At 57.7% G+C, this 14,622-nt stretch overlaps 1 protein-coding gene across 11 annotated transcripts in view; it reads left to right on the top strand.

The window, feature by feature from the left end:
* TCF3 (transcription factor 3) overlaps positions 1–14,622 on the top strand; it is a 72,145-nt gene that overhangs the window by 44,731 nt on the left and 12,792 nt on the right. For all 11 annotated transcript variants that reach the window (XM_038169034.2, XM_038169035.2, XM_038169038.2 and 8 more), the window contains 10 exons: positions 651–718; positions 3,852–3,981; positions 5,407–5,456; positions 10,302–10,404; positions 10,660–10,799; positions 10,908–11,034; positions 11,843–11,901; positions 12,550–12,628; positions 13,724–13,797; positions 14,263–14,466. In XM_038169034.2, the coding sequence (XP_038024962.2) occupies positions 651–718; positions 3,852–3,981; positions 5,407–5,456; positions 10,302–10,404; positions 10,660–10,799; positions 10,908–11,034; positions 11,843–11,901; positions 12,550–12,628; positions 13,724–13,797; positions 14,263–14,466 (1,034 nt within the window). The remainder of the gene's footprint in view (positions 1–650; positions 719–3,851; positions 3,982–5,406; positions 5,457–10,301; positions 10,405–10,659; positions 10,800–10,907; positions 11,035–11,842; positions 11,902–12,549; positions 12,629–13,723; positions 13,798–14,262; positions 14,467–14,622) is intronic.

Here is a 14,622-nt window from a genome sequence, read left to right as displayed (position 1 = left end):
TGCTGGGGAGCGTGGGCCTGGCTGGCAGCGGGGCTGCTCCTGATCACAGGGACTGAACCCAGGGGCTTGGGGGAGGAAGGGGACGCTTTGCTGTTCAATGCCTGCTCTGCAGAGCCGCGTGCTTTTTGGGAAAGTTGAATATCCACCAAGAAAGGGGAAGGAGATAATCCGTGAGGAGCAGGAGCTCAGTTCTGCTGAGATTGGGTTTCCTATTGTATGGGAAGTGCGCGCAGTCTGGTCAGTCGCGCCTGGCTTCGGGTTTGCTCTGCCCCTGCCTCTGCCAAATTTGGATGGCTTTTTTTAATATGTCTGGAGGGTTGGGTTTTTGTTGTGTTTTTTCTTTTTTTTTTTTTTTTTTTTTTTTTTTTTGCTCTGGTCTGAAACTGCCAGTTTCCATGGCCACAAGCACTTCCCTGCATCGCAGCCGGTTTGGGGTTTTGCTGTTTAGGGACCGAGCGAGCCCTGCCGCTCGTGAACTTGGAAGAGCTCCTGTGCCAGCAGCAAGCTGCTACCTGCTGCAGGTGCCCCTGCAGACGGGGCCAGGAAGCTCCTACAGGAATGGGCTTCGCGCCTCGGCGGGAGGGCACATGTGCAGAACCCCCCCTTCCCTTGGACACCAAACATTCCTTGTGTTTTTTCTTCCCCTGTAGGGAAGGGCAGCGAAAGAGCCTCCTACTCCACGTTTGGAAGAGACACAGGGATGCCAGGACTAAACCAGGTAAGGATAAAACACGTCGGGATTTTTGCTTCGTTCTGCGGCTGCACTGCGAGGCGTGAGAGCCCAGGGAAGGGGAATGGGAAGCGCCCTGGCAGCCTGCATCTCGCCTCTGGGCACAGGGTCCTGAAAAGCCTCTGCTCTGCTCAGGAGGGGCTGTCGGGTGCCTGCGGTTTGTACATGTGCAGTTCGTACGTGTGCTATCAGAGCCAGCAGCGTGATGGAGGTGCTGCCCCCTCCGGCTGCCTGCCTGGGGGCTGAGCACCGCTGGTGCTGCTCGCCCTCCTCTCCCTGCTCCCCTCCTGCCCCCGGCATCTCCTGTGGGGCAGCTCCGGCTCCGACACCTCCATCACATCACGCTGCAGCTCCCGGGCGTGCTGGAAGCAGCTCGGGCTGCGAGAAGCCCGTGCTTGAAACAAAAAGGGAGCAAAAGCCCTCGCTGGCTAACATCACCCCATGCGCCAGAGGGAGTCTGCAGGATGGTCTCTGCCTTGCCTGGGGGGCATCGGGTGGTGGCTGGGTTCCTACTGGTGCTGTCGATGCTCATCTCCTTGGTCAGGGAGGAACAGGGCTCAGGAGAGCTGCCCCTCGCAGCAGCAGCCGTGCCCCGCTGAGCTGCCCCGTGGGAAGCCCAGGGGCAGGACCAGGGCTGTGCAGTGGGGGGAAATTGGCTTCCTGTGGGGAATCCCGCGGGTGTAAATCAGAGCCCGGGAGCGCAGTCAACCAGCACTGAGATAATCTCACCCACTGCCACGGGCAGCCAGAAATAGTTTTTTGGGAAGGAGCGAGCACCTCCGCTTCGATGTGCTGCTGCAAGAGCCCCCGGAGCCCTGCGCCAGTGCCCGAGCGCTGCCCCAGGAAGCTGTCCCACCATTTCATCCAGTTCTTGGAACAGCTTTTGGCTGGGCAGCTTTTTATTTTATAGATGTACACACACACACATATTACGTGTTTTAATTTTACACAAATTTGTCATAATTTCCTCTTCTCTGAACTGAGGATGTTTCCTTTGCTGAAACAGCTGTGCTGGCTGTCTGTGCCAGAGTGGATTTAATTTACCACTGAAGCTGCTAAAATAAAAACGGGACAGATGCCAAGCCGTGCTTTTTAATGTTATGGTTTTGCTGGGGTTTCGTGGAGGAGGGGGAGATATAAGGTAACAGACGTGGGGTGGGCAAATGGTGCCGCGGGCTGGGAGAGGCCCTGGCGCGGGCGCACGGGGCCGGATCGGGTGGCGGCGGGCGAGACGGAGCCCGTTTGATGTGGAGGGGAGACAAAACCCCTCTTGTCGCGGGCAGTGAGCGGGGCCGTCTGCCTGCTCGCCGTGGCCCCCAGAACAGTTGTTGCTTCTGGCTCTGCTTGTGGTGGGGGGTTCGAACCTGGTTTGCTGGAGAAGTGCCGGAAAATTGTCCGATGGCAGATGCCTGGGAGCACGGTCCTCCCCAAAATGCCCTCCCCAAAATACCCTCCCCAAAATGCTCTCCCCAAAATGCCATCATTCCTTCCCAAAACAACCCCACTGAGGCAGATTTGCAGCTCCCCACTCACTTAACACTTAGCTGCCTCCAGAAGTGTTACCAGGGTGAGGAAGGGGAAGAAAATGCCCTTTTCTCTTGGAAGTTGCCTTAAAACCTCGGTGGCTCTCCTGGAGGTACCTGCGGATGGAGCAGGGCAGCAGTGACCGGCCACCGGCACCTCCTCCAGCCCCTTGCTTTTTTTGGCCACGCTGCTCCATGGTGCATAACGTTTTCAGCGCAAAGGTAATATGACCGGTGGAACAGATTGCAGGAATTCTACCAGCTGTGAATACATGAATACTCCTTCCCTCCCCGACCCCTTTTTTGAGGAGGCTGAGCTTTACAGCAGTCCATTTTTCTTTCCGGCTTCTCAAAAGCTCGAAGTCTTCCTTTATTTCAACTTGTCCTCTGAAGATGGCTTGAAACTGAACTTGGGACTCAAAGGCCCTTTGCCAGCCCTGTTAAATTCCACGTAAATACACATAATTTTCTCCCGAGGTGCAAGGGGCAGTGCCGACAGCCATGCTGCTCCCCTGGGGTCGGGCTCCCCCCAAGGTCAGCTCGGATAAACACAAGGGAGGAGTTTCCTCTTTTTCGAAAGAGAGATTTGACCTTTCTTTGATAAAAACACAAGAGAAAACCACCAAGAGAAAAGGCATTGCAGCTCCATTGCCTTGCTTGCGATGTGTCTGGCTGCATGCCACCATGGACTGGAGAGGAACTGGGATCGTGGGCTTGGTTTTACAGGCAGGGAGGGACTTGGAGATGTGCGGTCAGATGGGCCACAGACAGCGTAACCTCTCCCATGTCTTGCAACCGAGATAAAGCGTGTGTTTAGGGCGATGTTCAGGCACAGCTGAGAGTTGAGACAGTGCAGGGGCTCTTCCAGGAATGGGGCTCTAACACATGGGTTTGCTGGTGGGTGAGCGCTGTATCTTTGTTCCTGTCCCGGTGTGTCGCCCCCAGCTCCCAGCTGTTCCTGAAAATGGGGAGAGAAAAAAGGGAGAGAGCTCTTACCCCAAAGTAAGTGGGGTACATTACTCAGCAGAAACCACATCGAGCAGAATGAGACCTCACAGCCGGGTCCCCAGCAGAATACCACCACCCACGGGCCCCTCGTGGGTGCCACATGGGCAGAGCTCGTGGCCTCAGGCAGATGCTTCCCACCTGCTTGGGTTTGCCAGCAGGATGGCGAGGGAGACACAGAGCCCGTTGGCCTGACAGTCGCCTCCTCTTGGCCATCATAGCAGATAGTGATGCTAAAACCATCGGCGGGGTGTCATCCTGCCCCGGTGGGCAACGAGGTGGCACGGTGAGCGTGGGACTGCGATGCTCCCTGCTACGGCACCTGCTGGAGTGCACCCCTGGCTTGTAGAGAGGTTCCTCGCTGGGGTCTAGTGAGAAAACACAGCTTGAAAAACCCTTTTCTTGCTGCACACGTATTCCTCCCCACCCCTGTATTTACATTATTTCCTTCTGGCCCTTTGGCTTGTTGTTTTTTTTTTCTCTTGGCTGAATTTGTGCAAGGGTGGCTCAAGGCAGCTCTGTTCTATCCGAGGGAGCGCGGTGGTTTTCCAGCGTAATCACATGGAAGGGCTTCTCTGTCTCCTTGTTTGCAGACTGGTTTCCTGCCCAGCGAAATGGGAATCGCGAGTCCGAGCACGCTTTCCCCCACCGGGGTGAAAGGGGGGTCTCAGTATTTTTCTTACCCCAACAATCCTCGCAGGAGAGGTGCTGAGAGCAACATAGGTAAGTCGCTTCTGGCACCCCTGGGTGCCACTGCTTCGGTCTGTGCTGAGCCTGGGTCAGGTCTGCCTTCAGAAATCAAAGTGCTGAGGCTGCCATGTGTTCACGTAGGTGCAAATCTGGCATTTGCTTTTTTTTTTTTTTTTTTTTTTTAATAAAGTATATATACAAAAACCACCTGGGAATTTGGACTCTCAGTCCTGTGGAATTTCCTTCTTTCCAGCAAATGTCAGATTGGGTGAAAGATGCAAATGGCTCGAGGTTCTTGTGAAAACACCTCCAGCCACATTGCACATCAGTAGTCGTTCTTGGAAGACCTTGGGCTGCCTTCAAGGTGTTTTTGTGGCTGATGGCCCTCGGCAGAGCCCTGGTCCTGCTGCAAGCGAGCTGCAGTGGCACGAGGTCGGGGAGCTGTGCACCCCACAGCAGTGGGGTTCACTCCAAGAGCTCTCCCTGCCCAGCTGCCCACATCTGGATCCACCTAGAAATTGGGCATTTTGCTCCCAGTGGAGGTTAAGGTTGGGTGTGAATTTAATTTTTGAGTGAAGATGAGGCCCAGTTCACCAGAACTTGTGTTTCTTGTCATGGTTCCACCCCTCACCCTCACCAAAAGTCTCTTTGTTGCTATTTTGGGCTTTCCCCAGCAAACGAAACCAGAAGTAACCTAGTGTAACATGTATTTTTTCCAGTACTTTTCAGAAAAAGGCATTCACTTTGGTATCGCCACTTGAAAATGGTGCTGCTTTATGTTGTCAGCCTGGGAAATGACTTCTTGCACCTTTTCGTTCTGTGTGATGAATTTCTCCTCCTGAGCTCTACCCAGCAGAGTCCTTGGCTCCACAAACTTTTAACCAACACTTCCTCTTGAGCCATTCCTCAGGATGTTTCCTCACCGCCCCCCCAAAAAAATTTGTCTCCCACCCTGCCAGCTGTTTGGGGCTGGACTGGCCCAGATGAGCACCAGGGCTGCCGTCCTGCAGCGGGGAAACTTTCTGAAATATTTATCTTCTAAGAAGCAAATGAAAATACAAACCCATTGCTGCATTTGTTTTCTTTCTACATCCTCTCTTCATAAACCAACTTAAACTGTGTCCAAAAAAGCTAGCGAGGGATTATTTATGGGCTCTGTCTCATCCAAGGAGCAAGCACAGCCTTTCTGTGCCTGCTGAGCATCCCTTCCTGCAGCTGTCCTGTGGGCTCGGTTTGCAGGTGAAACTCACCCTGAGAGTGCAGATGGGACGAGGAGTCAGGGACAGGAGGAGAGGCTCATCCTCAGTCGCTCTCACTACTGACCCTTTGGCTCTGGGACATCTGAGGTCTGACCTCTATCTGCGGCCGCATTTTCTGTCCCTGGCTTAGCAGGAGCTTGTTTTCCCTGCTGCTAACCCCCTTCAAAAGTTTGATCCTCTCTTCTTTTCTTTCACACAGATGGACAGCCCAAAAAGGTTCGGAAGGTGCCTCCTGGACTCCCCTCCTCGGTGAGTCCAATAACCCAAAGATCCCCGTGGGTCTCCCATCCCCTGCTCCCTCTGCAGCCAGCGCTGCTGTCCCCATGGCTCCAGCCACCTGGCCAGCAAAGCATCCTCATTCCTGGGGGGGGGGCTGGCGTTTAGCAGGACAAGGAAGGGTTTTACTGCCCCTGCCTTCCTTCATAGGAGGAAAATGGGGAATCGCCGCGGGGCTGGGGTGCTATCAAGGCAAAGGGGTGGCGGTGCTCCCCGAGCGGAGCAGCCTGCGGCGTCTGTGCCCAGCCCCCTGCCCTCGCTGCTCTCCTCAGCCTGACGTTATGTCGCGAGTGCCCCAGTGAAATGCAATATTCGGGGCGATCAGGTTTCAGTCCAGAAGGGAAACCAAACCAGTTGTAACACAGGCAGGCAGCTGGGGCTGCTCCAGGTGTGTGCGCTGCCTGCGCAGTTTTATAAGAAAGCCGAGCAGCCTGTAGGAATATGTTAGCCATGCTCCTGCGGCTGTTAGAAGGGAATAAACTGAACAATGTCTTTGTGGCTAGAAGTAATGGGATCTGCAGGAAAGCTAATTGGGGCGGGCTGGAGGGTTCTTGCAGGAATATGGGAGCTGTCTGGCCGTGCAGAGGCCGAGGCCGCATTCCTCGCCGGAGCGTTTGCATGCTCGCAGGGGCTCAGGCGGGCTGCGTCCTGTGGGGGGGCTGGAGCTGGGGTTTGGGGGGGCTGCAGACGTGGCTCTTGCCAGAGCACATCGTACCCCTACCCATAGCTGGTGCTGGCACAGCATGGAGCGAGGGGACGCCCACGGGTGTCCAGCCATGAGGAGCTTTTGTGCTGTCGCTGCTAACGTAAGGCATGGTCTGAAACCTCTGCCATGGGTTCTGCCTCTAGAAACGAGCCCCCGGCTGCTGGTTTGGGGAGGATGGAGGAAGGGAAGGGCACTGAGGGCTTGCTGGCATCGCCTCTCAGAGCGGAGGCGGCAGAGGGCAGCCAGCAGAAGCCCAGCTCCAGCCAGCAGCACCGGGTTGCTGTGAGAGTCTGTGTTTTAACAGAAAACCTGCTCAAAGCAAAATTCGTGTCGCTGCGTCGTGCTTGTGTGAAATTCTGAGCTTCTAAACCGCAGCTGACATGTGGGGAAAACATTGCTCCCGACAAATGGCCGTTTATTGGCCTCGGATATCAAAGGCGGCAGGGCCCTCCGCCTGTCGCGCTGGCGGTGCCCGGAGGAGGGCCCCGGCCCTCCCGGAGGAGCTGTTGGTGTTTGCTGAAGCTCGGCCCCATGCGTGTGTCAGCGCCGACGCCTGCACCCTGCTCTCCCACCCCAGGAAGCGCTGGCTCCCGACCCGGCGGGCCCTCGCCTGCGGAGCCCGGGCCTGGCTGTGTGGGCCGGGGCCATGCCTTCACCCGGCCTTCGCCCCCCCCACCAAAAAAAAGCCCACCTCCTTCAGGCTCGTCCCCACCGAGCCCCTTTCCCCGGCGGAGGCTGCCCTTCTGCCGTGACCTCTGGCTTTTTGGTTTGTTTTTGAACTTCCATGCCAGGAGAAAGAAATCCACACCTACGTGGTGAGGAAGGCAAAAGGCCCTCGCCTGCCTCAAAGGCAGCAGATCAAAGGCTCTTTCGTGTCTGGCTTGCCTGTGAAGGAGCCCGCTCTGTGTTATCGCTGGACCCCGTGCAAAATAAATAGGTTAATAAGCCTCTTATTAAAATAAAGTGCTTTAATCTGTAATTCTGGAGCTGCTTTGGAAACTGGGAGCGGTCAGCGGCTGAAATAGTTGGTGGCTGAGGTGGGAGCGATGGTGCCGAGGGCACTGACGGTGTGAGATGGTTCAAGAGGGAAGCGAGGGGCAGCTGCTGGCTGCAGACAGGCCCATGGTGCCCCCTGGCTCATGGGAACCGACCCCGTTTGGGGTCAGTTCTTGCGAAATAGGTCATCGGGTGCTGGGCTCGCATGGCACCTCGGAGGGCACGGAGAGCCTCTGGGTCTCCACCGCTGCATCTGTCCAACGCGGAGCTGTTACAGAGCTGGATGGCAGGGTCAGGGCTCCTACCTGCACTCCCCCACATGCAGGTGTCCCCAGGCACAGCACTGGGGGCTGGATGAGGCCCCTGCCCCTCAGCCGGCCTTGCTGGAGGAGGCTGGGGGGGGGATTTTTTGCGAGTTGGTTCCTGCAGGGTTTTGTTGCTGCAGTGAGCATGGTGGCTGGGAGCTGCTTCAGCCTGAGAATTCACAGTCTGGTCACTGCTCTGTTTGGTTTTAGTCTGCCTGGAGTCCCACCCCAGTTTATGCATTTAAGCAAGAAAAACAAGGAAGAGGGGAAAAAAATAATAACAATAAAAAAAAATCCCTGCGACTCCCAGCGCTGGGGCTTTTCACGCAGCTCCCTCGCCAGCTCTCGCCGCGCTGGCAGTTTTAACCAGAGGAAATGACCTCACCTGGAGGTCCCCGAGGCCGACGCCGGAGCTGCCGGCGAGGGCTGGGGCCGCGGGGGGGAGCGGGGACCTGGCGCTGATTTACCGCTTCCTGCGGCGCTTGGCCGGCGGCCGCGGCTCGGCCGGCTCCCCCGCGCGCAGCGGGGCTGGGATGCGCCTCGCACCCTCTCTGCTGCTCTGGGGAACAGCTCAGACGGCTTTTTCAAAGCCTCTCCTTGGGCCCAAAAGTGAAATTAAAGATCTGGGGGGGCTGGGGGCACCCATGGGGCTAGGGTGGGGAAATGGGACCCTCGGGATCGGATGGGAGGCAGAGGGTCGGGGATGTCAGAGCAGGGCAGCTTCACAGCGAGGCGAAACCCCCTTGCTTTGCAACCCTGTTCCCTTCTTCCCCGCTATTTTATTCTTCTTATTTTCGCTCTGGATTTATTAAATGGATGCTGAGGCTCACCACGGCCCCCCTGCTCCGCTGCCGCACAGCTGCCTCGCGCGCTGGCCAGGTGCCAGCCCCTGGCAGATGGCGCAGGGCTATTAGACGTGCTTCATTCGATTCCCTGTCCCAGCTCCCGCTATTTAATCAAATTATAGGAAAAGTCAATTTACTGGATTCTCATTCTTCGCAGCCTCCTCCATTCCCCCGCTCTCCCCAGCCGCCGTGCGCACGCGCTGCCCACGCGTGGGGCTCCTCCAAAGCCACGCTCAATGCGGCACAAAGGCAAAGCCCCCCCCAAATCTTCATTTGTTGAGCGAGGGATGGAGGACGGTTTCTGTCTGTCAGATTTTACCCTTCCCCTCTCTTTATTTTCATTTTCCACTGGCTCCCCAGCGGCGCTGATGCCCACAAGTTGCTTTTAGCTCCCTGGTGCCCCATGGGGTCCAGCCGCCCACTGGGGAAGCCCCACGCCAGCCCTGGGGAGGTTTTTTCAGCTCTGCTTTAGGGCAAAGCCTCCCCATTGAGGTCAGCACCCAAAGGGGAGCAGGCAGGGGACCACGGGGGGCTGCTGGCCTTGGACGGAGCTGCCTACTCCCAGGGACAGAGACTGGCACGGATGAGAACTGTGTGCAGGGCAAGCGCTGCCCGCGGGGCTCAAGGGAAGTTGGTCCAAGAAGCAGGAACCAGGGGCCCAAGGGGAAAAAGAAGCAATGCATTTAAATATAATCACTGGTGCATTTCAGAGATTTTTTTTAATCCATTACTCCCCCTAAAAAGAAGAAATTCTCAGCGTTTTGGGCAATTGCAGAAATAGAGAACAATTTTGCCCACCCCCCCCTTGCTGGGTGAGGAGAAGGGGTCGGAGGGGCTGGCTGGGTGTGGGGAAATAGAAACTTGAGGCCGGTTTCCTTTCCAAAGAGAGCTGCATCTTCCAGGCAGAGCTGGCTGAGCGTGCCCAGCCAGCCCCTGCACCCGCCTCTGCTTTCGTGGGTATTAAAAAAAAAATCAAATAGCAGTTTCAGAATGAATCAAGGGGTGATGAAAATAGGCCGAAACAAAGGTTCTCACGTAATTTCGAGTGGCATTTCGGTTTCTTTGCGTGTTGAATTCCTGCTTTAAAAATGTATGGTTTTGCACAAAGCGCATGATGGTTTTCTGCGAGGGCTTTCTAGGATGCGGTTGGTTAATTTAGGGAAAAAAAAATCCTTTTTTGCTTAATGTACTGTCAAGTACTGCATACCTGAGCAGAGCTGCAAAAATCTGGCCAAAAACCCTCCAAGAGCTGTCCTTTCCTGTGTGCCATTCCGCACAAGGGACTGCTCAGGTCACAGCTTTGTGGTCTCCCCGTTTTTGGTGGTTTGCAGCCTGACCCCGGGCACAAGTGCAAGGAGCGGGGTTGGAGCCAAGTACTCCCCCTGTGGGGTCTGGGGGGCTGAGTGTGTCCCTACAGCCCTGGGACACACACGGGCTGGGGTTTTGGGGGCTGTCCTGCTGCTGGAATGAAGAAGGATTGTTAAAATAAATAAAGCTGTGGCACCTTGCAGCCCACAGGTTCACAGGTGAACACAGCATGGGGATGAGCCGGTCCCGAGGGCTCGCTGGTCCCCGTCCCCACCACCCCACACCATCTCCTCCCGGCCCGGCCCATGCCCTTGGGTGCGGGTTAGGGCGCAGAAATGATCATGTTTGTGGTTACCCATAAAAAGCTATAACCACAGAAAAGGGAACTAGAGCAGCGAGTCGAAACTTGTGCTGGTGCCGGCCTCCTGGGTGCTGTTACGGGAAGGTGCAGGCTGGTCGGCTCGACCCCACGCCACTCCCAGGCTGCTTGGTACCATCCCCGTTACTTTGACCCCCACCTCTTTTGCCAAATTTTGCCTCTTTTGTCGCCTGCTGGGATGAGGGGAAGCGAAGCCGTGCTGGGGGGTGACCCCCAGGGATCAAGTGGGGCTGGTGGGTGGCCAAGCGCTGCTCCTCACCCCCTTTTCCTCCCCTGCAGGTGTATCCATCCAACTCAGGTGATGACTACAGCAGGGATCCAGCTGGATATACCCCCTCGAAACCTCCCAGCACTGTGTATCCCGGAGCCTTTTATATGGCAGGTGAGTTGTTAACCACCCCGGTGCCACAGGGGCTGCCCAGCACATTGCAGCTGATGGAGGAATTGCACGGGGAGGGATTGCACAGCGTGTGGCTGGGGCTGGAGCACAAGATGCAGCCCCAAAACAGCTCCATGTGCCAAAACAGGGCAATGCTCAGCATGGGCGATGGGTGAAGGGAGCAGAAGCAGCCCCCAGCGCAGGCTGCAGGACACGTGCCGGCATCTCTGCCCCGCTCACCCCTGCCTTCCCTTGCAGACGGGCTCCATAACTCGCCAGACCTGTGGAGTTCACCCGGTGCCATGAGCCAGTCAAGTTACGGGGCCATGCTGGGCAGCTCCTCCTCCCCGCTCCCGCAGCCCGCCGGCTTCAACAGTTTACATCAGCACGAACGCATGGTAACGTCCCCACCAGCCCCGGGGAGTCACGGCACAGCCCTGCGGGCAGAGCTCCGGCGGCTGCAGCCTTTCGGGGCCCTCCCTCACCCCTTTCTCCCCTCTCTCCAGAACTACCAGCTGCATTCAGGAGAGGTCAACGGCGGGCTCCCCTCCGTGTCGGCCTTTTCCTCAGCCTCCACCCCGTACGGCGTCTCCAGCCACACGCCCCCGATCAGCGGGACGGACACCATGATGGGTACGTAGGGCCCCGGGCACCCCGCGGAGCCGACACGCAGTGACGGGCTGTGACACCTGTGTGCTCTTTGTCCCTCCTGTGTCCTCTTTGTCCCTCGTGTGCTACGCAATGCGCAGGTCACCCCTGCGGGATGCCTGGGCCACCTCTAACAGGGGTCGGGTGTGGGGTTTTGGCCTCCCGAGGCAGCAGGGGCTGGCACCCCACTGAGCGAGTCCGGGAGGAGACCAGGGTCTGCGAAATTGCCCCCTGGGGATGCCACAGATTATGTGAGCTGTGGGGGGGGTTGGCACCAAGTTGCAGGAGGGCGCAGGAGCTTCGTGTGAAGCCATTTGTCTAAATCCAGAGCACTGCATTCAAGTTAAAGCCCTGAGTGCTTGAATCGCTGGCCCTGCTGAACCTGTCACAAAGCCTGTTACGGAAAAGAACTCGTTTTCCCTGGCAAATGAGGTCCCTGACCTTGATTCCTAGGGAAACCCTTCTTTGCCCTTCTCTGGACAAGCTGGGGATTGTAGAGGCCTAAAGTTCCCCGCTAAAGTGGGTCTTGTGGTGGGGACGCTTGGCTGCTGTCAGGGCACGATGCCTTCAGCCTCGTCTCATCGAGACGTTTCTGCGGCCCCAGGGAAGCCACTGGGGCACACACGCCCTTGTCCGGGCTGCTCTGAGCTCTGTCTCCATTTATTTTTCAAGAAAAGCAGTAAGAATGAGGGATTTCAATCTGAGAGCAGGTGAAGAGGAGGTCCGGTACAAGGTGCCTCGTCCCAGCGGGTTTCTGGCGCCCTGCAGTGATGTCTTTGTCCTCTCCTGACAGGTAACAGAGGAACCACGGCCGGGAGCTCAGGAGACGCGCTTGGGAAGGCACTAGCTTCAGTAAGAGCTGCGGCAGATCCCCGACCCACTCCCTGCCCCTATAGGCCTCCCCCTTTCCCCTCTTGGCAGTGGGGAAGATAGACACAAGAAGTTTGGGCGAGCCGGTGCACCCCAGGAACAGAACTGCCCCTTAGCAGATGGGGAAACTGAGGCACTGGGCGTTACAACAGCCCCACAAGCTGACGCTGCACTGCACAGCCGTGTGCCCCACACTGGCCTGGTGGTAGGACCTGAGGGTCCTGGTGCCCTGTCCCTGTGTGCTGCTTCAAACTGGAGGGCACTGGTTCCACTGGGGAGCAGCGTCCTTTGTTTCTGGGCTCTCAGAGCGTGAGGTTGCCCCTGTCCCGTTCAGCACAGGGACCTTTGCTTTTGCAAAAGGTGCTGCACCCCGTGATAATTTCTGGGGTCTCTTGCTTCCTTCCACAGCGGGACCCCAAGAAGGGAGGTCAGCGGCAGTGGGGGGACAAAGGGAGACCCCAGTGTTAAAGGGAGACCTGCAGGGCAAAGGCTCCCGGGATTCTGGGGGTAGCTCCGGGGCTGGTGCTGGGACGGGAGGGACGCGCTGGTCCTCGCTGCGGCAGTGCTTGGGAAGGGGAGAGCGAGCACGGGGTGAGCGCTGCTGACTGTGCCCTGCTTCTCTTGCTCCAGATTTATTCCCCAGATCACTCTAGCAATAACTTCTCATCAAACCCCTCTACACCGGTCGGCTCCCCTCAGGGCCTTGCAGGTAGGTGAAAGCGTTGCTCTTCGTGTAAAGGGGTGCGTGGGGTTTGATGTCGGGGTGTAAAGCAGTGAGCTTCCCAGATCAGCTCCAAACCCTCGTTACAGACCCTATGCTTTTGGCAATCTGACCAAATCCCCCTTATTTTTGAAAGCAGGAGAGTGAAGAAGGAGAAAAGGGAAGCTGGAAGGTGCATGTCCCCCTCTGTTCCGAGTGGAGCAGTGCACAGCGCAGCTCCTGTCCCATGGCACAGCTCTGGGAGCGTGGCACGCAGGGCGATGGCCCCATGTGCCCCTGGGTTTGCCCCTGCAGAGGTATTTTGGTAGGTGGCTCTGCTGGAGGAGCAAGCCTGAAGCATCTCTGCCCCCCCTTGAACTCCTCACACCATTCAGAGAGCTCCGTCCCCGAGCATCCTGTCTCAGTGGGGCCTGGGCAGCTTTTCCCTGGTTTTTGTCTCCCATGGGAGGAGCCCAGTTTGAACTGGGACGCAGCCAACTAGCAAAAAGCGTTGTCAGCCCCTGCTGAAGGTCCACCTCCCGGGTGTCTGGGTGCAGAGCGACGTGACCCCCCCAGCCTGCTGCTGCACCGAGATGGGAGCAGCCGTGGAGGCTCTGGGAGAGGTGCTGAGAGCAGCACAGCCCTGGTCCCTGGTCCAGCAGCGTGGGCACACTGCCTGCCTCTTCCCTGAGATAATACGGATTTTAAAACCTCTCAAGCTCCAAAGACCTGAGCTCAGGCTCCTGACAAAGCAGAGCAGCAGGGGCCGTACAGAAAGTCCCCCGGGTGGCTGTGGGACCAGACCACAACCCTTGGCAGCATCTCTGTGAGATGAGGCTGCCCTGCCCGGAGCCAAAGCTCCACGGGAGCTCCTCGGGAGCGGTGATGGGGAGCAGGGGCAAAACCTGTGCCTGCGCGTGTCATGGCTGGACCTATATGTGCCAGCCCCTGTGCGTGGTGTGACCAGCACCGTGGTGGCCCTGTGCATCGCAGGGCATGCCATGGTTGCCTGCACAGCACTCTGGTGGCCCCGCGCTGGCCCAGCTTCCAGCCCCACCTAGCGGCTGCTGTGCCCGGTCCCCAACTGTCACCGTTTGTTCGCAGGCACATCCCAGTGGTCGCGAGCGAGCGGACAGGGTGCCTTATCTCCCAGCTACGAAGGGAGCCTCCACACCTTAGTAAGTGTTGCCCAAAGTTCTCCTTGCTCCTTTTCTTCTCCGTTCCACCAGGCACCTGGTGGGAGTGGGCTGGGTAAACGCCTCCCCCAGGCGTCTGGGACCCGAAGGAGGGTGGTTGGTACACGGTTGGGTGCAGCTGAGCAGATTTGGGCACCTGATTCCCCGAGCCCACAGCCTTGCTGACACAGCCCAGCACCTTCAGCCCGTTGCAGCCCACCCACATCACTGCGGGGCTGGCTCAGCCTTACAGATTCGTGCTGGTTTCTGCCCCCCTTGTCGGAGCAGACCTGCTGGTGTGACACCTCGTGTCCTTGGGGGTGGCAGTGCCGGGGTCAGGGTGTTGTTTCTCCCCACGCCCGCCTCGCAGCAGCGGAGGTGTGGTTGCAGCCTTAGCAAGAAGGCTGCAAGGGGCTGCTGGCTTTGCGGGCGTTAACGCAGGTTTATTTCTCCACCCGCTCCCTGAAGCAAAACAAAATGGAAGACAGGTTGGACGAAGCCATCCACGTGCTGAGGAATCACGCCGTGGGCCAGACAGCCGCCATGCCGAGCAGCCACGGGGACATGCACGGGCTCCTGGGCTCAGCACCAGCTCACAGCGCCGCTGTGGGCAGCCTGGGCCAGGCCTTCCCCGCCTCGGTCATGTCCCTGGGGAGCCGGCACCCGAGTCTGGTGAGTGGGGGAACACACAGCGGTGGCTGGAGGGGCTGTATCGGGAACCTATGGCCTAACGTCCCCCGACAGTCGGAGGGGCATTGCTTTTGGTGTGAGAGCAGCTCGATTTGTCCAGCTTGGGTGGCAGCTTTGAACTGCCACCAGTGATCCCAG

This window comes from Anas platyrhynchos, chromosome 29 (genome assembly GCF_047663525.1).
Source record: "Anas platyrhynchos isolate ZD024472 breed Pekin duck chromosome 29, IASCAAS_PekinDuck_T2T, whole genome shotgun sequence".
Lineage (NCBI taxonomy): Eukaryota > Metazoa > Chordata > Aves > Anseriformes > Anatidae > Anas > Anas platyrhynchos.
This window is presented reverse-complemented; position numbering and strand designations above follow the sequence as displayed.